The sequence below is a fragment of the Chanodichthys erythropterus genome, chromosome 16 (assembly GCF_024489055.1).
Source record: "Chanodichthys erythropterus isolate Z2021 chromosome 16, ASM2448905v1, whole genome shotgun sequence".
In the NCBI taxonomy this organism is placed as follows: domain Eukaryota; kingdom Metazoa; phylum Chordata; class Actinopteri; order Cypriniformes; family Xenocyprididae; genus Chanodichthys; species Chanodichthys erythropterus.
The window spans coordinates 34,047,705-34,072,177 of NC_090236.1; the positions used below are offsets into that span (position 1 = coordinate 34,047,705).

The following is a 24,473-nucleotide window of genomic DNA, read 5'->3' on the forward strand; positions in this document are numbered from 1 at the left end:
ATATAAGTCTCTGGTGTCCCCAGAATGTGTCTGTGAAGTTTCAGCTCAAAATAGCCCACAGATCATTTATTATAGCTTGTCAAATTGCCCCTATTTGGGTGCGAGCAAAAATGCGCAGTTATTGTGTGTGTCCCTTTAAATGCAAATGAGCTGCTGCTCCCAGCCCACTTTCCAGAAGAGGGCGGAGCTTTAACAGCTCGTGCTTCAGTTCCTCAACAACAACAAAGCTGGAGAATCTCACACAGCCAAAATGAGGATTGTCAGTAATGGTGTTCAGCCTTACATTGTTCAAACCGGAGTCGACACTGATGGAGAGACTCAGGAAGAAGTTACAACTTTTAGAATGCAACTGGACATTTCTGAATGGTTAGTGGATACATTTATGTCGTTTCTGTGGAGTTGATTCAACTCATCGACTAGCATGTGCCGTCATGTTAATCTTTTGTGCAAAAACTGTATGGACACCCATACACCCACTATACATAGCTTACCTGTTTGCCAAACAGAGTCATACACAGCAGGCTAACATTTATTATTGCTATCAAATGCTGTGAATTTTGCCATTGCCTGGAACTGGTACACCATTTTCGCCGTGGGTGGAAACAAGCAGATTAAGGAATGGTAATATTATAATAAGATCCCCTTTCTACATCACAAGGGAGCAAAATCTGAGCAGCTTGCCAAAACAAAGTTACCGGGTTGTCCTTTTTCATGTTTTCTATATTGTTAGGTGCACCGGGGACCCGATTATAGCACTTAAACATGGAAAAAGTCAGATTTTCATGATATGCCCCTCACTGTTGACTAAAATGTCACTAGAAAAAAACTGCAAGATATTAACAGTGCACTTTGTTTTTGAAAAAGCAAAATCTGGAAAAGAATTTTATTGGTCAAGGACAATTTTCGCATGTTGTTAAATTTTAATACATATCAAAATTTTATAAATTCAATATATTTGCCAACAAATTATATTGTCAACTGAAATTAGATGCCAGCTAAACTGATGTACTGACTAAAATTATCAATTTTAAAAGGAAGACTTATGTAATTTATTTTTCTGATTATATTTTTCCAGATAATTTAACTAAATGTATGGGTTAGTTATTTAAGTTCTGTTTGTTATTTTGGCCTAGCTCTCTCCTGAAGCTATTGTTCGCTATTTCCATTATTATCCTCTTTGATATTGTGTGATTTCTTATTATTCTTAATCTTTTCAAATTAAAAGTTATTATTTAAATCGGTGATTGTGTTGATACTGGGACAGGGGGTTGGATTATCCTGTTTTTTTTATTTATTTATTTATTTATTTATTTTTTTTATACTGGCTCCCCAACCCAAAATGGGTAGTTATGTAACGTTATCTTATTATTATTATTATTAGTAGTAGTAGTAGTAGTAGTAGAAGTAGTAGTAGTAGAAGTAGTTTTTTTTTTTTTTTTTTTAATTAAACATACTGTTGATGAAAGTATGATTCATAAAAAAAAAAAAAAGAACTTCAAGATATCATCTATGCACATTTTTGAAGAAAGGTCTAGAAATATATATATATATATACATTAAGGACCATTTTAACATGTTGACTAATTAAAATGCCTTAAAAACTAAAATAAATATTAAAATATGTTTATATAGTGTAGGGCATTGTAGTAGTTCCTATTAACATTGTACGATCATCGCCTGCTTTGATGCGAGTCATTTTCACCTGGTTTTCTCTGTCCAAAACATCCTAAATTGTTGCCTGTCAGTCTCTCCATCCGACTCAAAACTGTGCCCTGTATTGTGACAATTACTGTGCAATATGGCTTTAATATAAGCCTCATAATTCTTGTTTGAGAATAAAAAAATAAAGCCCTCGGCCGATTCTATATAAGGCAGGTCAGGATCTGTTGCAAATTGCTTCAGATTCAAGCCCCTCAGCCTAGCAGTTCATGTCAAATAGCACAGCGAGGTCTCGGGGAGCGTTACCAGCTCCACCGTGCCAACAGATGAATTAGTTTAGCCCTCACACCTCACAAACAAGATGTCACTGCTCTTTGTGTCTGAGGGCAGGCCCAATCACAAGTAAATAAACCCAGTCACTCTCATCTGTACCACACCGGCAGCTTTTATTAAGAGACAGAGGAGCATGTCAGTTAATACCAGCAGCTAGCCGCATGCTTAAACCGGTGGAATAAAACGAACACAAGGAAGATTGAAAGCCTGGTCGGGAGAGGCGAGAGAAGTGAGATGGAAAGGGACTGGCTGGAAGAGTATTTACATGTATGGACTAGCATTCAGCTCTTCTTGATTTGACATCAGTGCCGACATAAACTAACAACACAATCTACTGAGCAGAGCAGGTGCTTGAATAAGAACCGTGTGGTAATCATCATACAACATCTTTCCTGCAAGATTAGCTTGTCGAGGATTTTCTAAAGTGTTCAAATACATCCTGAGCCCAGACAACACATTGCAAGACATTTAAATTGCTTGACCGTGGCGCTTAAACATCCTGATTATTGACTGATAGCTCCGGTGAGTCCTTGGAATGTGGATACACGCAGTGCAATTCATGACTTTTTCATCCTTTTCCATACTCGTCAAAAACATGAGAAAAGTGGAGGCAATGTTCATTATCTTCGTACTTTATCGTGTAGCTTGCATTTTCAGATCCGTGCAGACATGATAATGCAATTTGTTAGGTCACCCCCTCCCTTCTGGGTTAGCATTCCCTCCTACAGAGTTCTTGCGCCATCTAGTGTTTAGTCTGGTAGGTGCAGGTCTGATTTTAGGGAATTTGCCTACTCACTGGTGATAAGAATACAGTATATGGTACAGAGGAATTTCTGAATTCCGCATCTTTGTCACAGCTGACAATTTGCATGCAGTCATAAATGGCAATCCTTCAAACCACTGAGAATATCAAAGGCTTTTTCTGAAGAGCTCTGAGCTTAAAGAGGCACTACAGATGACAAGATTTTCTGTGCTTTTTCATGCAAATCACCTGCCTAAAATGAAAGTTATCTAATGAGATGTTTTCCTTCACTCTCCTATTTTAATTTGGCCTGCAATGCATCATGCCGGTTTCATAACTGTCAAAACCCAGAGCTGTAGAGAAAATATGTCAAAGCAAATTGGCACACTGTAGAGTGTGCTGCTCTCCCACTGTTTCTCTCGCTCTCCTTTTCCAGCCTTCTCTATTTCTTCTTCCCCGCTTCTTGCTTTTTCATTCTCTCACTCTGTCTAATTAAAGCACCGGCTAAGCGTAATATTGGTAATGCCTTCTTAATCTACAGCTGGCATCGAATTTGATGAAACACTTTTAACACATTAGTATTTTCCGAGGAGCTCGAGCTTTCTGATTGGCATCCAAAATGTGCAATTTCCAGGACTTTTAATCCATTAACTTTAAGGAACCCTTTTTCGAGAGCTTTGTGTTTTCTTGGCACAGCTACAGTGCTTTTTATCAAAGAAATACAATGGCAGATACAATTTAGCTGATTTAGATTTACTGTATAGGAGTAATTAAGAATGCATCATATTTTATAAAGAGTTTGAGAGTGAGTAGGAGGGCCTGAGGGCCAGTTTGCTCCCATTACCCCGCAAAAGGTCAACTGCATGACCTTTTGCACACTCCTACAGACCAGACATGCTTAGATATAGAATAACAAAAGAACAACTGCTCAGATTCTACAAAATAAGTACAATTTGTGGCTGGAAGCTTGCTGAAATGAAAGCAAAACATATTTGGGTGGATTGACTGACATGTTTGCATTTTTTTATTATTATTATTATTAAGCACTACGGGAGGCTGCATTTTCATTTTCTCATATGTCCCTCATGCAAAATGGTAGTCTAAACGTGGCCTATTTGATATCGCAAAAGGCTGATGGAATAATGGGTTCTCACAGTGCATTTTCTTCTCACACTGTTGACTCTGTGTGGTTTGTTTTGTGTATGCGTCTTTTTTAAGATCTTGAGTGTGTGTGTCTTTTATTAAAGTGTGCTGCAGTGAAAGGGTATTCCCTAATTGGCAGTTGAGCTTGCAGATTGCTTCCTGTATGTGTGGAGGTCTGCAGAGTAAGCAACTATGAGTTTATATACTTTTGGGACGGGCTTTAAATAGAAGGAAAGCTTTACAGAATAAATGTACAGTTTAATTTTATGCTCAAATGGTGATTCATTGTTTGAAATATAGGGCTGATGGAGTAAATATTGATGCAAATATCAGCATATTTTACATATTCATGTATTTCAATTATATTATTTCAATCATGACTATTCTCAGAATGATTTAATCATGCTATTTAGTATTGGAATGTTAATGTATTTGTATTATTATGTATTATTTTACATAAATCCCATTGCAGATCTAGGCAGGTGAAGCTGGTGGAGGTAGAGGATTTCAGATGAACTGTGATAGAACACTGCAGGACTTGCTTACAGCAAACAATCAACCAGACAATATTTAAATGTTGAGCAAGTAATTTCATTGGCTGCAGGATCAGCAGAGGCCAATCAGCTTGTGTCATGCGGAAATGATGTGACCTATCAGCCTGCGTCCTCTAGAGTTTCATAACAAAGATGTTTAATTAATTATTTAATTTGATAGTTTAAATAAATGTTTAATAGTATTGTAATATTATATGTTAATTTGGGACGGGCTTAAAATAGAAGCACGTCTTTACTGGATAAATGTATAGTTTCCTTTCATGCTCAAATGATGATTCAGTGTTTGAAATAGTGCTGTTAATTATTAATAATTATAATTATTCAGCTTATTCACATTTTCATTTTTAAAATTATTTAATTATTTAGATTTTATCCATTTAAATACATTTGTAATAGTATTTTCATATTTTATTGAATTATTTACTTTTATATTATTGTTTATTTATAAGCATGTTGTTTATATTAATGTTAATTTTTCATTAGTTATAAGTTCATAAATGTGTTTAATAATTAAAATATAATTAAGGAAATGTACTGCACTGTACAACCCAATAAGTTGAGAACTCAAAGCTCAATTTATTTTGTAGACTACCTCAAAAAAAAAGTAAAGCAACTCAAATTTTTTTAAGTAAACAATAATTCTAAATAACAATTAAGTCAAACTGAAGAATGTTTGTTTGCTGAAAAATGTTTGTCGATTTTTTTTTTTTATTATTATTATTTTATTTAAGTCCACTGTACTTAAAACTATTGTTTATCATACGTAATGTTTCTCATTTTTCACTTATTTTAATGCAGCTCACACAATACTCAATACATTTAAGTAAACAACTCAAAAATGTATTTAGTAGAACTTAAAAAGTTTATTTTGTACTACACAAACTTACTAATTTACAATTTAATTGAAATATTGAATAAACTAACACCTAATCTTTATGGTTAAGTGTTAGTTAGCAAAGGCACACTAGCATACGCTAGTTAATCAACATGCAGTATATATAGTCTTGAAGTTTCGCAGCCTATTCTCGACCTAACCACAGGCACTACTCTTCTGAAACTTAACAGGTTAGCAATCAGTCACGAGACACACAAGAGCCAATGGCATTTTACTGCACAGATGACTGAGGGAATTTTTGTTTTGCCCGTGACTACTTTACTCTACACTTACTTTTATCTGCTTGGGAAGTGGTAAACTTCAACATCACAGAAACGCCTTTAAATACCAAAATAACAAAACATTAAACAGCAGTAGTCTTTGTGATGCAAAGTATGCTGGGTACTTGAAATCTGCTGCAACTCAATTTAATGTTGAATGGATTCTTCTGATAATGTTGGTTAGAGAAACCATGTGACATGGATGTCGTCACTTTATGTCGCTCAGTAAAAATAATAATTTAAGTATAAGGGTTTACTCAAAAATGTTGAGCTACACAAAAATAAATCTAAACTCTTTGCTCAGAAAATGTAATTGTTTTAAGTTGCATCAATGATTTAACAGACTTTAATTGCAGTGTACTCAATCTTTATAAGTTAGTAATGCTGTTCGGGTTTACAGTGAAGAATGAATGATTCTTACTATGATTTTTAATCTAAATCATGTGGAATTCTCTTTTTCAGGAAACTCTCCATCAGACGAGTCGGAGGAGCGGGACAAAGAACCACGCACGCTTACTTACCCAGCATACATTGCCAGCCTGCTGGACTCGGGTGCCAAGCGCATGGCGGCAGGGGTGCGCATGGACTGCAGCAGCCAGGGCCAGTGCCCTCTGTCCTGTCACCTCTGCCACATGAGCCCTGGGCCTGCACGTCCTGCAGAACCTGTGCTGCTCAACATCACTAAAGCCACGCCGATCTACGAACTGGTCAACAGCAACGAGACCTTTCAGGTATCTGTGAGTTATAATGCTGTACTCTCACCCTGCAAATCTTACCTGGTTACACACTGAAGCTAAGGACAACGTGTTAGTGAAGCAGACAGTGTGGGTCCTATTGCACCAGTACGATGGGACACAATTCTGTACTTAATAGTGTAATTAAAAACAGCAGGTTTTCAATAAAATAGACAAAAAAAGACAGTGTTTACATTAATAGTGTTTACATTGATACATTAGAAGGGAAAGGGAATGTTGTTTCAGAGCTAATGCAGACTGATTAAAGACTACACTACAGTGTATTTATATTTACTTGAAAAGGAAGAAATAAGTTAAAGAATTTTTTATAAGCTGATGCATCATCAGATGCTGCACTCTAGTGGTGATAGAGGGCATTTCCCTTCTCATTCTGTAAAGCACACTGAGTGTAAAAATAGTGATGATGATGATCAAACTTTTAAACTGTTCTGCCTTATCATGTAGGCTCTGCAGGAGGCCATGATGAGTGTACTGTGGTGCTCTGCTAAAGGTGATGTTATTGATGACTGGTGTCGATGTGATTCCAGTGCCTTTGGCACAGATGGACTCCCAACATGTGCTCCTCTGCCTCAACCGATGTGAGTTCAAGCAATTTACAGTTTGAATATCCTGGTAATACTTTATAATAATTATACAGTAATAAAGTACTTACAAATCATTAACAAACTATTTGTTTATAGTTAATTCATGGTTCGTAAGTCTCTACATTAACGTTAATATATTAATAGGCTATATAGAAATAGTGAGTTTTTCATTCATTCTCACTGTAATTAACACAATTGTTATTTTTTAATTAGCTCGTAGTAAAGGAATTGTTAATTGTTATTAGAAGAAATAGTTCTCAGTTAAGATTAGGTCACAGAAAATGGGAAAATGTCATTCTTAAACCATAATAATTTGGTTAATTACAGTGACAATGAATGAATAAATCACTATTTGTATATGGCCTATTAATATATTAACAATGTAGAGACTTCAGTTTATTAACTATGAATTAACTAGTTTGCAAATGATTTGTAAGTACTTTATTACAGTACATTTATTAAGAAGTGTTACCAATATCCTCGGTATAAATGGCTAAAATGTGGTTTCAAAATAAAATTTCAGATCTTGGTCAAACTATAAGCCATAAATGTTGTTGTTCATTTTGTACTCTTGTCAGGCTCAAGTTATCCCACTCATATGAGCCCAGCAGTTCATTGATCATCATAGAATGGAATCATGCAGAGCCACCAATCGGGGTGAGAATTGTTGATTACCTCATCAGTCAAGAGAAGGTGACAGAGCGAACTGATCACTCCAAAGTTGAGACAGGTAAGGAAATTATAATACGAGCTTATACAAAACATTTGGGATATATAATATACACACATTCCCGTCTGCCTCTACTGTCTTCTTCAATAAAGGCTAAAAGACCAAAAAAGAGAAACAATACTTAATGCTCGTTTACTTGGGAAGTAGCTGTGTAATAAGCGGGATAATGCACATTCAGCCAGTCATTATGACAAATTAAACCCCTTCTGGGTGATACAAGATCCTCACGCTGGGGTCTTGATCACCCTGCCAAGGTTTATTTTTGCGATAATGACAACTGACTGCACATGAATATTTGAAATGTAAATTAATTTTAATTGAATTTGAAAGACTGAACCACATTTGAGGTTGAAAATAATGGAATAAAAAAATGCATCAAAATTTTCTAAAGATATTCAGTTCCTCTTATGTAGAGGCTTTGATTGTACAGTGATACCTCTAACACAGTTGCCTTAAAATTTACCTGTGAATTAAAATAACCACCACAGATTATCTTTATTGTGTTATAAATCTGAGGGACGACTGTAAAGAAAATAAAAGAAATAAAAAAAGAATAAAAGAAAATCAAATGCATAAATTTAGAGAATTACCCAAGTGCTTGGATCTTCCAGTTGACGCTGTTGGTCCTATTATTGGGGAATGGAAGCCACATTAGAAAACAAAGCCTAATGAAAGCCTAAATTCAATCTGTTCATCATATAAAGCGATCGAGTCTCTTCAGAAAATTTGGACTAAACCGCTCAATTCATATGGATTAGTTTTACGATCTCTTTATGAACTTTTTGAAGCATGAAAGTGTCAGTTGTATAGAATGAATGAATGAGGCATTTATATAGCACTTTCCTATACACTACTGTACACCCAAAGCGTTTTACAATCATATCAGCAGTCTCTCCTCTATGGTATAGCTGTCTATGGAGGGACAGAAAACTCTCAGATTTAATCAAAAAGATCTTCATTGTTTTCCAAAGTTGAACGAAAGTCTTACTGGTTTGGAATGACATGAAAGTGAGTAATTAATGCCAGTATTTTAATTTTAGGGGAACTATCCCTTTAAACTCATCACATTTGTAATACATTAGTTATTTGAATTATCATGTTATGTAGGGAGCTGTTCATGAAACCTTGTTTTTTTTGAAGGGATGACTTTGCCATTTAAAGGAGTAGAGGAGCTAAATAACATTTAGATATTCAACCTGAATTATCATAGTAGCACAAATTGTGGGGGCGGAGGCATCAAAGTAGAGGTGTGATCCTTTTGGGTAGGGGTGTGTTTGTTTTGGTGATTTCAAATATCAAAAGCGTTTACCAGAAATCACTTACTGCACATTTAAGACAAAACCACGGGAGAAGCCAACGATCACTTTGATTTAGCTTCAGAGTTCAGTAGCAGAAAGCCGATAAAGATGGACTAGTCGGCCAGATCATGAGGGAGGGAAGCACACAAGAAGCCATTACTAAAATGAACAAGTGATGGCACCTCTAAAGTTTGCCATTTGTGTCATGGGACCAGATTTTTGTGGTCAGATGAGACCTAGATGGAGCGTTTTAGTCAGCTCTCACTGTCTACATTTGATTTCATTCATTGTGACATGCGATAATTGTGACATATTTCCTGTATTGAGCATGAGGTCTAGATAAAGTATCCAATTTGACTTTTAAATAACGAATAATCTGAAATAACCTGCAACATGATCTGAAATACCCTCCATTTTATGCTTTCTTCCTTTTTTAGAATCTGGACAGTGATGCATTTGTGTAATTTTGAAAGAATGAAACACTTTGAGATGAATATTAAGTCAATATGTGTCTCACATCTCTATCCTGGGTATAATGGACATCACATGGGATTTCTCAAGGTGAATGTATGTTCATTCTAAGCCTCATTTATCAGACGGTGTGTTGCTGGATGAAGACCATGTTATTGTTCTGCCAAGGATTGCTGAGTAGATTGAATATGTCTAAACCTGAATGCCCCACTTTCCTCTTTGCCTGACATGCCAAATCCCACCTCAGGACACAATTATAAGTTCTGCCCAGGCCTCCTACTCTAAAGTTGCACTTTTCACCCATCAAGTCAACCTGGTATTCGGACTTTGGTACTTACTGTGCTCTATACCAGCGCCAGAGAATTTATTCCACTTTAGGCAAGAATTGAAATCGATTTTTCACATAGATGATCAATGGTTCTCCAGAAGGCCTTGGAAACAGGTCTTGATACTGGACATGCTGTGCTTCATAAGAATGTAAGACACACATGTGGCTTCCAGAAAATGCTATGTTTTGTATGCGTCAGACATATCCCGTGATTGATTGATCCGCTCACAGCTTAAACTGTGAGGTGTTGTAAATACAATGAGAAAGACCACCTTGAAGCAGGGGAAGGGCAGAGCCAAGGCTAGAGTTGATGCTGGTAATGATTAGGATTTAAGCCTTTCAGGATGAAGCAAAAATGGTCGTATGTTAAATAACCTTGGATGAACACCAGAAACTTTAAATCCAGGGCACTTCCCTTTGCTACCAATTTCCTTCCCTGAAAAGAACAGTGAACTTCAACGTCAACACAGAGGGACGACTACTGGAAGTACAAGGATTATGTTTAACATTTTTATATTTTACACTCTAAAAACAACCCAGGTTGGGTAATAAATGGACAAACCCAGCGACTGGGTTGTTTTAACCCAGCGGTTGGGTAAAATGTTTGCCCAACATGCTGAGAAGATGACTATATGACTGACTTAAAATGAACCCAAAATAGGTTGGAAATTAAAAATCGGACACATAATTACTAGAGTACAATAATAATCAAAAGGATAACATTTAGCAATTTAAATAGAGGTTTATTGTTTAATTATTATTCATTAAACTTATTAATAAATGTTCATTTATTAAACATTTTAATAAATGTTAATTTCCAACATACTTTGGGTTCATTTTAAGCAAGCAATACAGTCATTTTTAAACAATATTGAGTTAAATAAAACTAGCCAGCAGGTTTGATTTTGGGTTGTCCATTTTCAACCCAACTTGGGTTGTTTTTAAACCAGCATTTTTATTTAGAGTGTATTATTTCAGAAGTAACAGTAAAGACATTTACAATGTTACAAAAGATTTCTGTTTCAATTAAATTCTGTTCTTTTGAACCTTCTATTCATCAAAGAATCCAGCAAAAAATCTAATTTTTCACAAAATTATTCAGCAGCACAACCGTTTTCAACATTGATAATAAGAAATGTTTCTTGAGCAAAAAATAGGCATATTAGAATGATTTCTGAAGGATCATGTGACACTGAAGACTGGAGTAATGATGCTGAAAATTAAAATAGACAGTTTTTCTTTTTCTTTCTTTATTTTATTAAAGAAAGAGAGAGTGCTTGACATCTTTTGGATAATGCTTGTTTTATGTGGCAGGCTAATCTGGAGCTGCAGCCAAGCAAAATGAAGCTCCCGAAATATAATGATAACTTGTTATAATGGTTGCTACATCCTTATTTGTGTGTAAATGATGTCAGGCTTACTTCTGTATCATCAGCTCTATATTTAAAAATAAATCAGATAAAATAAACCTGATGTGGAACACATATCTTCCCACTTTAGCGGTACTTTTACCAAATATAGTGCCTAGACCCAAATTGTGTTTGCACCATGAAAACATTTGGCTTCCCTGTTATATCTTCCTCTAGCTTCATCCATTCCCCTCATTCGCTTTAAAGACATGCCCATTTCATGTCCTCCCCCACCTTTGTTGTTGCCCTGTCCAAGTTGCACTTCAGACACGTTGTGGCTGTTAAAATAGAAAAGAACACCATTCTAAATGAAGTCCAAATGTTGAATTGCGAAAATTAGATTGATGAGGAGATGATCGTCAAGGTTCTGCTGCAATCCAGATACCTCAGAGTGTTCCTGCATTTTTCTTTTTATCTGTAGAGGTAACATCTTGTTCTTTACGAGCATCTGATTAAAAGGTGTCCAGAACCAGCAACTTTTCAGCCTGGATTGTTCAGAATGTACTCCACAGGCTGTCAGAAACTGATTATAAAACCCCATCTGATAAAGTCTCATAAGAAATGTGAGGGATTTTCTCATCTTGTATATCTTGTAAAGGCTGTCCTTTATTTGCTATTAAAAAACAAGACGCATTGCAGACGTCTGTTTTTTGTTTTACCAGGATTTGTCTGTGCTAATAGCTGCTCAAAGCACAGACATTCTTGTTAAAGGATTAGTTCACTTCAGAATTAAAATTTTCTGATCATTTACTCATCCCCATGTCATCCAAGATTTTTTTTGTCTTTCTTTCTTCAGTCAAAAAGAAATTAAGGTTTTGAGGAAAACATTCCAGGATTTTTCTCCATATAATGGACTTCGATGGGGTACAATGGGTTGAAGGTCCAAATTGCAGTTTCAGTGCAGCTTTAAAGGGTTCTGCATGATCCCAGCCAAGGAAGAAGGGTCTTTTCTAATGAAACGATCGGCCATTTAAAAAATATATATATATATATATTTAATAATAAAATAATTATATACATTTTAACCACAAATGGCGATCTTGCACTGCTCTGTGATGCGCCACACATTACGTAATCATGTTGGAAAGGTCACGCGTGACGTATAAATATTATTGTTTTCCTCAAAAAACCTTAATTGCTTTTTGACTGAAGAAAGAACGACATAACATCTTGGCCGACATGGGGGTGAGTAAATTATCAGGAAATTTTCATTCTGAAGTAAACTAATTCTTTAATAAATGACCATTTAATTCATCTGACGTAACAGATTGGTTCACCAAATGAAAATTCTGTCATCATTTACTCACCCTCATGTCATTCCAAACCTGTATGACTCTTAAAAGAAGATATTTTGAGATGTCTCATACCACGGCTTAACAAGATGCGACGCGACAAGCAATTTCTCTGTCTACACCAGATGCGAAACGACTATGAGATGCAGCAAAATCAATCACAGCCAATCAGGAGAGCGTTTGGGGGTGGAGTCTCTCTGCAATTGCAACAAATTGAATAAATACATAAGCATTTTCATAAATATTTTAATATGATTAAAAATACACACTGAGGGACTGAAACAATAATTGTCACAGAATTCACTTGTTTGCTCACATTGAGTTCACCGTATGATGATTTTAAATATCATGAATATCATAAAATATATCATGAAAATCTGACTTTTTCCATGTTCAAGTGCTATAATTGGGTCCCCGGTGCATCTAACAACCCAGAAAACATGAAAAAGGACAACCTACTAAGCCTTTCTCTGCAAGCATGTGAAAAAATGAGCCGCTCAGATTTCGCTCCCCTAGTGACGTAGGAAGGGGATCTTATTATAATATTACCGCCCCTTAATCTGCACGTTTCTACCCACAGCGCCATCATTTTGTTTTTGCAAGCGACAATGGTGTACCAGTTCTAAGACCATGGCAAAAGTTCGAGCAAAGCATGCTAACTGTTCTGCACAGACGAACAAAGAACACTATTTAGAGTCTTGTTTGCTATTTAGAGGTTTTGTCAGAGCAACATAAATATTAGACCATTCACCATTTGATAGCAATCATAAACGCTAGCCTGGTGTGTATGGCTCTGTTTGGCAAACAGGTACGTTATGTATAGTGGGTGTCCATACGGGTTTCGCACAAAAGATTAACATGACGGCACATGCTAGTTGATGAGTTGAATCAACTCCACAGAAACTACATAAATATATCCACTAACCATTCAGAAATGTCCAGTTTCATTCTAAAATTTGTACCTTCTTCCTAAAGTCTCTCCATCAGTTTCCGACTAATGTAAGGCTGAGCACCGTTACTGACAATCCTCATTTTGGCTGCGTGAGATTCTCTAGCTTTGTTGTTGTTGAGGAACTGAGGCACAAGCTGTTAAAGCTCTGCCCTCTTTTGGAAAGTGGGCAGGGGGAAGCAGCTCATTTGCATTTAAAGGGATATACCAAAACCTATTTTTGACCCAAATAGGGACAAATTTGACAAGCTATAATAAATGATCTGTGGGCTACTTTTAGCTGAAACATCACAGACACATTCTGGGGACACCAGAGATATTATGTCTTGTGAAAAGGGGCATAATAGGTCCCCTTTAAAGGTGATCTATGTAAGAATGACAGCTAGTGGTTGAAATGGGTACTGCAGTCCAAATTCAAAATATTGTTTGCCCCGCCCCCTCCTACTCAGACTTGATGCTCTCGCGGGTTGCCAGTTTGAAGACACGCAACAGGAGCGAGCTCATTTGACATTGGAAGGCAATGAGACTTACACACTGTAAGATAATTAGTTGATTTATTGATTTATGATGAGTTGATATCATATTATAATATGCTCCCGTTCATAGAGATTTTTAGATAGATGCTGGCTTTTTAGGTCAGGTAGAATCTGCAATCTCTGACCCAGTTTGTTCGCTGGCTTCCATGGCTACAATTCACTGCATGTGTTTTCCGCCAACTGGCAACCAAAGGTGGCAAAATACTATTGGGTAAATTGGCAACATGCGGTCTTGCACAGACCAAAACGAAAACAGAGCACCTTTAAGATCTAAGGTGAATTATCCATTGTCTTTCAGTATGGCTAAAAAGGTCATGCAAAATGATATTCAAACTCATATTAAACATAATCAGTGCCTTAGACTAGCATTGTCAAACTTTGTATGTTCCAGCCGTGACGTCACAGAAATGGAAACAGTTTCTAAAATAGAAACACTCTGATTAACATGGCAAAAATGCCTTTTATCATGGCGTCGTGCCACATCTGGTTATGAAACAGCGTCAGAGTTTATTTTTTTTTTATTTATTTATTTATTTATTTTTTTTTTTTTTGTCCATACATTGAAAGTCAATGCTAACATAAAATGGTGTGGTTACCAACATTGTTCAAAATATCTTCTGTTAAGAATAAAGAAAGTCATACAGGTTTGGAATGATATGAAGGTGATTAATGATGACAGTTTTTTTTCATTTTTGGGTGAACAGAAATGAAAACGTTGCTATAAACTTGTATTTTGTTCATTTCCAAAAGCAATTCATAACCATGCCTGTCAAATATCCATCATTATTCACTGATAATTCATTGGTTCAAAAGAATTGTTTATTCATGAACTGATTATTCTGTTTTTTAAGTTTAACTCAATGACTGTACAGGAAGATTAAATTGTTGTCTGTTTCTAATCTGACTTGAATACAGTGCAGTAACCATGGCTGATAAATTTTGTAGTTTGTAATTTTCCAACTGTTTAGCTTTCAGTAGAGAATGAAAACTAAACTCACAAGTGTCTAAAAACATTCCTACTTCAGTTTTCTGTAAATCACATATACAGAATTGGCTTGGAAAGGGAGAAATCACATTTTTGGCAATAAATCACACAAACCACATTTGCCATATGCTTTACTTCACAACGTATATAATGAAATGATTGTTCCTGAAAATGGTGTCTAGTGCTTTATTTTGTGTATGGTTGCCTAGAAACAAGGTGTGGCTCATCTTACCTTGTGGCTCATTTTACTCATGAAGGATCTGTGAAGGTCTGTGGATCTGTGGATGAGCAAATAATGATCATTTTCATTTTAGGTGAACTGTTCCTATAAAAAGAAAAATGACTTGATGTGGATTTTAAAGTATTTACTGGACATACTGTATTAGGAGTTTTGTAAATCCCAAAACTACAAAACCGGTCTGCTATAAAATAGCACACACAGTGAGACTGCCAGTTTTGCATGCTAATAGAGCTCTTAATAGGAATCAGGCACACAACTTGACATCATCAGCTCTTGCTTTTCTCTCTCGTGTTGTGGGAACGGATTAAATGGGAAGTCTGCCTTCAGTCATTTCACCCTAACCAGACACACTGAAAACAAACAGCTTTCCTCGCCAGACTGATGTCACGACTTTGATCGCATAATAACAGCAGGGTTTACTCAAGGGTCAGCGGGACATAACATTCTACACATAAACAGACGCTCTCTCTGCCACGGGTGGCATAAAGAACCAGGTGCCACACTTCCCCTAGTAAAGTGGGACTTCTCCAAGCAGCAGGCAAAATGAGGGCTTCTGTTAAAAAAAGAAAGGGGGTTGTTTTTTCCCGAATAGGTGGAAGACACAGTTTCACTCCTGAGGAATGTTTCCGTAGCCCTGATCCTGGAGGATGATCTCACTCGGTGTCTGTGAGCGGGGTCAGGTTCTGGAGCCCGAGCAGGTGCACTGCGGAAGCTGGCACAGCTCGCACTGATTCACTCATACTCCCACAAATCCATGTGTCTGTGTGTGCACTTACTTTTGGACAGGCATTTAACTCTGTGTTATGAGTTGGGTGGGTGCTTTTACATTTGTCTGTATTTAAGTTTGTGCACATGTATATGTGTCTGTGTCTTTATATGTATTTTTATATAGAAGTTTGAATTTATGTGGTATATGCAGCGGCATTCACTAGTGAAAATGCTCTACCGAAAATATTATATATATATATATATATATATATATATATATATATATATATATATATATATATATATATATATATATATATATATATATATATATATATATATATATATATATATATATATATATATATATATATATATCATAAGTCACACGGGTATAGCCAACAATACATGAGTCAAAATTATCAATTTTTCTTTTTATGCCAAAAATCATTAGGATATTTAGTAAAGATCATGTTCCATGAAGATATTTTGTAAATTTCCTACTGTAACTATATCAAAAATGTATTTTTGTGAGTGGGTATGCATTGCTAAGGACTTCAGGGGTTGCTAAGGACAACTTTAAAGGTGATTTTCTCAATATTTTGACTTTTTTGCACCCCACGATTCCAGATTTTCAATAGTTGTATCTCGGCTAAATATTCTCCTATCCTAAAAAAACCATACATCAATGGAAATTTTATTTATTCAACTTTCAGATGATATATAAATCTAGATTTAAAAAAAAATTGACCCTTATGATTGGTTTTGTGGTCCAGGGTCACATTGTTTTGGTGATCAAGAAACATTTCTCATTATTATCAATCGATGTTGAAAAGATTTGTGCTGCTTAATATTTTTGTTAAAACCGTGATACCTTTTTTTAGGATGATACATAAAAATTTCAAAAGAACTGCATTTATTTGAAATAGAAATCCTTTAATGTCTTTACTGTCACGTTTCATTAATTTAATGCATCCTTGCGGAATAAAAGCATTTGTTTCGTTATTTAAAAAAAAATAAATAAATAAAAATCTTGCCCAAACTTCCTAAAACATTCTATTTATTTCCAATTTTTAAATACATTTAGAATCCCAATGTGACCTCAGATATATGGACCCCACAGTGTGCGTGATCATTTGCACCTGTGCAAATTGTTAGACATAATATCCAGTGAACAACAAGAGGATCATATTAAAGACCAGCAATACTTGGAGTTCCTCATCATAAAAGCATGTTGTCTCCACCCGTTATTGGAACTCAAGGGCCTCAGGGTTTCTATCCAGGCAGATGATGTTATGATGTACAGTTGCTGAGCTACAGATTTAACAGAAATAAAGGTGGCTTGAGCTGTGCTATAAAGGCCCTCCTTCATGTATTTCCTGCCCTTCAAATGTGGCCCAGATGTCAAATGCCCATTTGGCCAGGAGCCATCAACATGTGCTACTGGTCTTCATCCAACAACCACGGTCTCTGGTTATAATTAAACTGTACATCACTATATCACATTCACAACAATTACATCTTCAGCTTATCCACATGATTTCTACTGGACTCTGATTGGTCAAATGTAACCTTCAGTGATTTAAAATAGTATTAAACTTATAGCTAATAAGCGAGACGCTCACGTTCTCAGTGCTAGTCTACCCATTTGCTTGCTCATGACAACACAGTGAAAAGTATTTCAAATATGTTGGACCTTTTATTGAGAGTAGCCTATATTTACCTGTTGAGACGTGCCCTGAGTCACAAGCACCTGCAAGAGCTTTTGTGATGTTTGAGTCAACGGAGGCACGACATCCGAAAGGTGCGTTTACAAAATATGCTGTATTTTTGTATTCCGCTAAGGTGCCGCTAGTGTCACAGAAACAACATACTTCACCTTTAAACTTATCAGTTTAGGACACAGATCTAAATCAGACACGACAAATAAAAAACACCATGGCGTCAATTTAAATGTATGCCAGAAGTACTTTTTGAATTAATAATTAAAAATAAGTACAACATAATTAGTATTAGCAGCCTATTATAAATTATAATAAATATAGGCTATTATAAATAAAAATATCAGTATTCTTTAAAAAATAAGTTGAAATTATGCAAACTGATGACTTCAACAAACGTAAAGACTATCGATTAACATTCTCTGATAGGCCGAGTTACAGTAGGACTGTCTTAAACAATTCATACGTTTTCATAAAAAAAAAATACCCTATGGAGAAAATGAAATAAAAAATAAATAAATAAAAAAGTTTTAGTTGTGATTTTTTCCCCCATTTGGTTAAGTCTAGTTAAGTTATGTATCAAATAAAATGTGATTTTCGGTGAGCGAGATCTGGCAGCAGCTTTCCTTTTTTTCCTCTTGGGCGAGCGATCCCCTTACAGCTTATCCTGCCATGGAAGCCGCCATAAGCCAGCAAACCAATGAGAACGCGGGACAGTGACACATTCCATAACAAAAGAGTGAAGGCGCAAAAGCTGCTGTAGATCAGCTTACCCGGAAGTCTCCGTAACTTCGCTGCTTATATGGACTGCACACCTTGATTTTATGTATATATATATATATATATATATCATAGACTGTAAAAAAAGATGGACGAGGCAACGCCACTTCCTTCCATTGTATTGAACTGAAGCCATAACAGACGCCAATGGGTGCTGACACGTTACGCAAAAACGTCAGTTTGGAGCCTGGGCATGCGCAGAAGGAATCGTCAGTGGAGCCCGGAGGCGGAGTCGCGGTATCAAACTTCCGCCCAGACGACTGCGTCATCATTCATGTATTTTAAATAGGCTATATAAACTATACGTAATTTAAAATTCTACCTATAAAATAATAGCCTATTCTGTTTCTAGAGCAAAAATATTTTTGAAACAGCAAATTCAGTAGATAAACTCAATATAATATGCCACTAGAAAACAACTTTAAAATGTCAGAAACTGTCCTACCATTTTAAATAAAAGGTTTAAACTAACGTTACAGGAGATCGATTGCTGTAGACAGTGCTCTATAATTAATTAGACTAGGCTTTCATTAGTTTTATCCTGCTAATTATTATTTTATACCTATAAAAATAATTATAACTGCCAGATAACGATCGCCTGCTTTTTTCCCGTCAAGGCTAACCTTAGGCATGTTATCTTAACTAATAACGTTTATTAATTAGCTTATGAAGCCCACATTTAACGTTACCGAGAAAAGCTCAGATATCCGTCAGATCCTGTAGGTCGGTCAGTACAGTTTACTGCTGAACAGCTCAATTTGTTGGTGTGAAATAACACCGAAACTGAAAATTAATAGTCATTTATTTATCTTCACTCTCCCCTCGAAGCTCCGACAGTCCTCAGAGAAGCCGTCAATCAACTGTAAATCACGATGACATGACCCATTTCTATAGCACCAAACTGCTAGCTAAAATCAAACTTATCACAAAAACTAACAATTGAATATAAATCAACTACATTAAATGACCAAAACCATCTTTCGGAAAATTTTATTTGAAGCATAATTTATTTTTATGTTTTAACTTAAGTCTCATTCCTCTGCATTGAGCAGGCAGGGTTTATGACCTGTATTGCATCCAGCCTCCAGGGGGCGATCAAAGAGCACACAGCTTCACTTTTCAGGACATATGAGGCACACCCTATATATATATATATATTTCTAAAGGAACACTGCCCAACAGCGACACCCACAGGTAAAGTTACAGCAGGAGTCATGCCTCCCTTTCCACTCATAGAAAACCATTAGACCCTTAAAGTGTGCTGTGGGTTTTGTGGGGGGTAATTGAGAATGAATGGGGGAAAGTCACGTGAGAGGAGGCAATGTCCATCGCGCTATGATTGGATGTATTTGGTTATGATTGGATATGATTGGTTTGTGAGATAAATCCCCTCTTGTTTACGTTTGCATTCCACACGTCAGTTTGAATGAACAAATGATGGTGTCAGTGGGAAGACTAATTGAATTGTTAGTGTAATTGTTAATGTAAAATTACAAAATAGAATTGTTTTTGGATTTTTTTTTTCATTTTGGATGTAATGTGAAGTAAATGTAAAGTAATGTTCATTTAACAAGGAAGATGTGTCAACGTCAATAGTAATGCACATGAATTTACATTTGATTCATAAAAAAAGTGCCTCCTCATTGCAGAACACCATTGCACACCACTGATATATATGATATATATATATACACTCAGGGGTTAAATTGGGATTTGTTATGTGGGGGGCTCTGTGGTTTCAGGCTTTCGAGGAGTGCACATGTGTATGCAAAGCCTACAAAATCTTATCAACTGACAAACTGTAAAAAATAAGTCGACAGAGCCCTCTGATATGAACACTAAAATGCAGATGTGCATTGCTACATCTGATAACAAAATCATTCTGTAGGCCTAAAGGAGAGCATATCAATACAAAATACAGGCTTCGACATAAAGACTTGTCATGTGCTGGTCCTTTGGACAAAAAAAAAAGTTGCTTGTCTGGAAAAAAAATGTTTTTTTTTTTTTTTTTTGGTGTAAATATAATTTATTCTGAAGCAATATTCTCAACAGTTTTCCAGCTTTTGCATATTTACATCTGCATATTTGTGATATTTATCCCAAGGGCATTTTTTCCCCTAATCTTATTACATGCCTCATCTTTTATTTCAAGTTTTTTACATTTGATCAATAAATTCAATAAGAAAAATGAAGCAGGACTGTTACGAATCAAATTAAATAATTTACACTGAAAAATTACCACTGCATTAAATAATGTTATGATATTCTTTAAATATTTTTGAATATACAAATAAGAAATGTTGGGAAAATTTAAACATGAAACTGAACTGCCAGTAGGTGGCGGCAAGTGACTGTCCTAGTCATTCATTCAAACGATTCGTTCAAAAGGCTGATTCATTGGGCCATTGAATCTTTGACTAAACCGATTCGTTCAAAACGCTGAATCATTCAGTAATAAAACGCAGCTGAGTGGCGCTGTGAGAGATGTGCTATGGTTCTGCTGTGATCTCTTTTTGGAACTATTTCCGCTGCTGAAATAGAACAAAAACAGTCAGTAATGTGTCTAAAATGTAAGTGAATTTATTAACTTCTATTGAATTTACTTAATTAACTTATTATTGAATATTTTCAATTGTGATTCCAATAACACGGAAAACAGCGCTCTTGGTTGTGTGGTGTTAACTGAACTGAAAGCGTGTTATAAATAAAAAAAATAAAAAAAAAACATTTTGAATTTTTACAGCAGCATGTTTTTTTTTTTTTTGTGCTGCACTAATTTGTTTTGATTTCTCCTCGAGAGGCTTTCACAAGCCTCTACAGCACAACCTTGTTACTGTCTGCACATTATTATTATCCATTATCAATCGCCTCTTATACTAAATGTAATAGAATCATGCTTGCGTTTTGGTGATTCCCCAGCTATTTTTGTTATTGATGTTTTAATCAGGACAAGTAAAACTCTCTTTCTCTTGCCCCTTCAAAAAATTAAGCATTAATGTCGAACCCTGATAAGCTCTGGCCCAATTTAACCCCTGTGTGTGTATATATATATATATATATATATATATATATATATATATATATATATATATACAGTATAGTGTGTTGCCACCTTGGAATTACAAGGTTTTATCTGCATTTTGATCAGTTTTGAAATATGATCATGTGATTTCAGTAAACGAGTCTTCGTTATGTCATCAATGTTTCAAAATATTTTGAAATTTCAATGGTTCACGTGACTTTGGCAGTTACATGCTCTGAACCACTGATTTGAAACAAAAGATTCATAAAGCTTCGAAGCTTCATGAAGCAGTATTTTGAAATTGCCCATCACTAGATTTTTTTTTTTTTTTTTTTTGGTGCACAAAAAGTATTCTCGTCACTTCATAACATTAAGGTTGAACCACTGTAGTCACGTGAACTGTTTTAAATACGTCTTTAGTAGCTTTCTGGGCATTTGAAAGTGTAAATTAATTTGCTGTCAATGCAGGCCTCACTGAGCCATCAGATTTCATCAAAAATATCTTCATTTGTGTTCAGAAGATGAACGAAGGTCTTACGGGTGTGGAACGACATGAGGGCGAGGAATTAATTACAGAATTTTCATCTTTGGGTGAACTAACCCTTTAAGAGGTTTGCCATTTTTATTAGTAGTAGTAATTGTGGTTGTTATATGTTTCTATATCCTTTTAAGAGGACTGTTTGCTGTATGTGGTTTTGGACCTGCAAATTTTTTTCAAATGTTTTGTGTGAGTGCTTTCCATCATATTTTTTCATTCTGTGCTCACTGAAATTGTTTTTAGTGCTTTCTTTGGTGTGGTCGGTCTTTAGTCACGTTCAGTATATAAACATGTCTTCCAGGCAATTTTCTTACCTTCACAGCACATGGAGGCTAAGTGTTATCACCTGTTGGTTGCTGTCAAGTGTGGGATTTTATCAAATTGTAGAATAGAGCATGTATCACAATTTAATCGAAGCTGAGCGGCAGCTAAACTCTTAGCAGCGCTATGACGTAGATGGCAAGTGTAATGTCTAAATCAAAAGTTCTTTGCACGAAAATGAATGCAGATTAAAGAGTTTTCATTTTCTCTCTGACCCACTCCAACTCTGCGATGCACTAACACCCACCTTTCCTCTCTTACAATTAACCTTTTATATCCTCTTTTCATCAAAGAAGACAATATGTTCCACATGGGAGATCGAGTCTGTTAATCATTTTTGGGAAAGAAATGCCAAGAATTGATACATTACAAACCGTTGTTATCCATCACTCGCTCTCTGTTCATCAAAGTAGACAACGAAGGCCAGATGTTGTTTGTGGAGTATTTTGCGGGGCTCCACGTGTGTTTGGTACCAGAGCGTTGCTGTTTAATGGAACTGGTCAAATTTCCAGCTCTTTGGATACTACGCTTTGGAGTTGCTCCTGTGATGGATTTGGAGATGTTTAATTGAAATGTTGTTCAACAGAATCAAAAGATCCTCATTATGTGTGGTCAGGCTTTTTTTTTTTTTTGATTTTGAAGTTTTTACTTGTAAATTTTTACCTGAGTTGGTAGAAGCAAAACCTCAGAAAGTTCCTTCCTTTTCCATCTTCCTTCTTTCCTTCTTTCTTTCCTTCCTTCCTTTGCTCACTTCCCTATTTCTTTTTGCTTCCTTTTCTCACCACTTTCCTTCCTCCCTTTTCCCAGTTCTTTCTTTCTTTCTTTCTTTCTTTCTTTCTTTCTTTCTTTCTTTCTTTCTTTCTTTCTTTCTTTCTTTCTTTCTTTCTTTCTTTCTTTCTTTCTCTTTATTTAAGTTATTCACATTTCAGCTTCCTGGTTAACCGCAGGGGAGAAACTGTAATGTCTAGTGTCTGAACAGCAACAAATTAGTTTAGGGAAAACATATGGCAAACATTGTGGAAAAGCTTTAGGCTCACAACACTAGCAGCTCACATGAATCCACTTCACAACTGTTGCCTCTGTATGTTTTTAATGGAATCATCTGTATTTCATAGGAGAAATAAATATTTTTGTACACGATGGCTCAGTATTTACCACAAACGTGTATATCAGTCAAGGTTTATGTTCTCTTTTTATTAGCAGTTGGTATATGTTTCAGTAATGCACAAATCTGATACTTGCATCAAGGTATTGATGTTTCTCAGGCTGAATGTAGGAGACGTTTAAGTCATTTGATAAATGTTGTCTTTGGCTCAGATGTTGAGAATAGGGTCTTGCTGAAAATGTTATCTCTCTGTAAGACATCATCTTTTGGTTTAAGATCGTCCAGTTGGTTGGCATCCTCTTTCACTACCAACATGTGTTTAAAACAATAAATTCTTTTAAGTTGAGCATTTTCCCATGAATTTAACCTTGCCATTTATTTGTCTTTTATTCTGGATAAATCAGAAGGATAATAACTGATGTGTTGTTCAGTCACTGAATGAGGTCACACCAGGACAGGGTATTCCCGAATAGATGTTCACCCTCCACATATGTGACCCTGGACCACAAAACCAGACATAAGGGTCTTGAGATGTATATATCATCTGAATATAATAATAATAAGCTTTCCATTGATGTATGGTTTGTTAGGATATGACAATATTTGGCTGAGGTACAACTATCTGAAAATCTGGAATCTAAGGGTGCAAAAAAAAAAAATCCTTAGCAATGATATATTTATATTTACAGATATATTTACAGTAATTTACAAAATATCTTCATGATATCTGGAACATGATCTTTACATAATATCCTAATTATTTTTGGCATAAAAGAAAAATCGATAATTTTGACCCATACAATGTATCCTTGGCTATTGCTACAAATATACCCATGTGACTTATGACTGTTTTTGTGTTCCAGGGTCACATATAGGTATTATTCTCTGTACAAAGAGAAACAGGCAGCACAAAACCAAGTTAAAGTGCCTGCACATTTGAACTGTTTACCAAACTGTTTCCTTTCTGCCAAATAGTTGAGAAAGCCAGGTTCCATTTTCAAGTTTTGATTAACAACTTGACCTGTTTCCATCATCTAAATGATTTTGTTTGTGTTTTCTTTCTTAATTAAATGCTGCATGTATATAATCTATATATATATATATATTAGGATAT

General features: G+C 35.6%; 1 protein-coding gene across 1 annotated transcript in view; it reads left to right on the forward strand.

Annotated features, from left to right (window-relative positions):
* astn1 (astrotactin 1) overlaps window positions 1–24,473 on the forward strand; it is a 282,848-nt gene that overhangs the window by 240,963 nt on the left and 17,412 nt on the right. Inside the window, exons 18-20 of the mRNA XM_067364076.1 lie at window positions 6,049–6,317; window positions 6,786–6,919; window positions 7,504–7,655. Coding sequence (XP_067220177.1) covers window positions 6,049–6,317; window positions 6,786–6,919; window positions 7,504–7,655 — 555 coding nt within the window. The remainder of the gene's footprint in view (window positions 1–6,048; window positions 6,318–6,785; window positions 6,920–7,503; window positions 7,656–24,473) is intronic.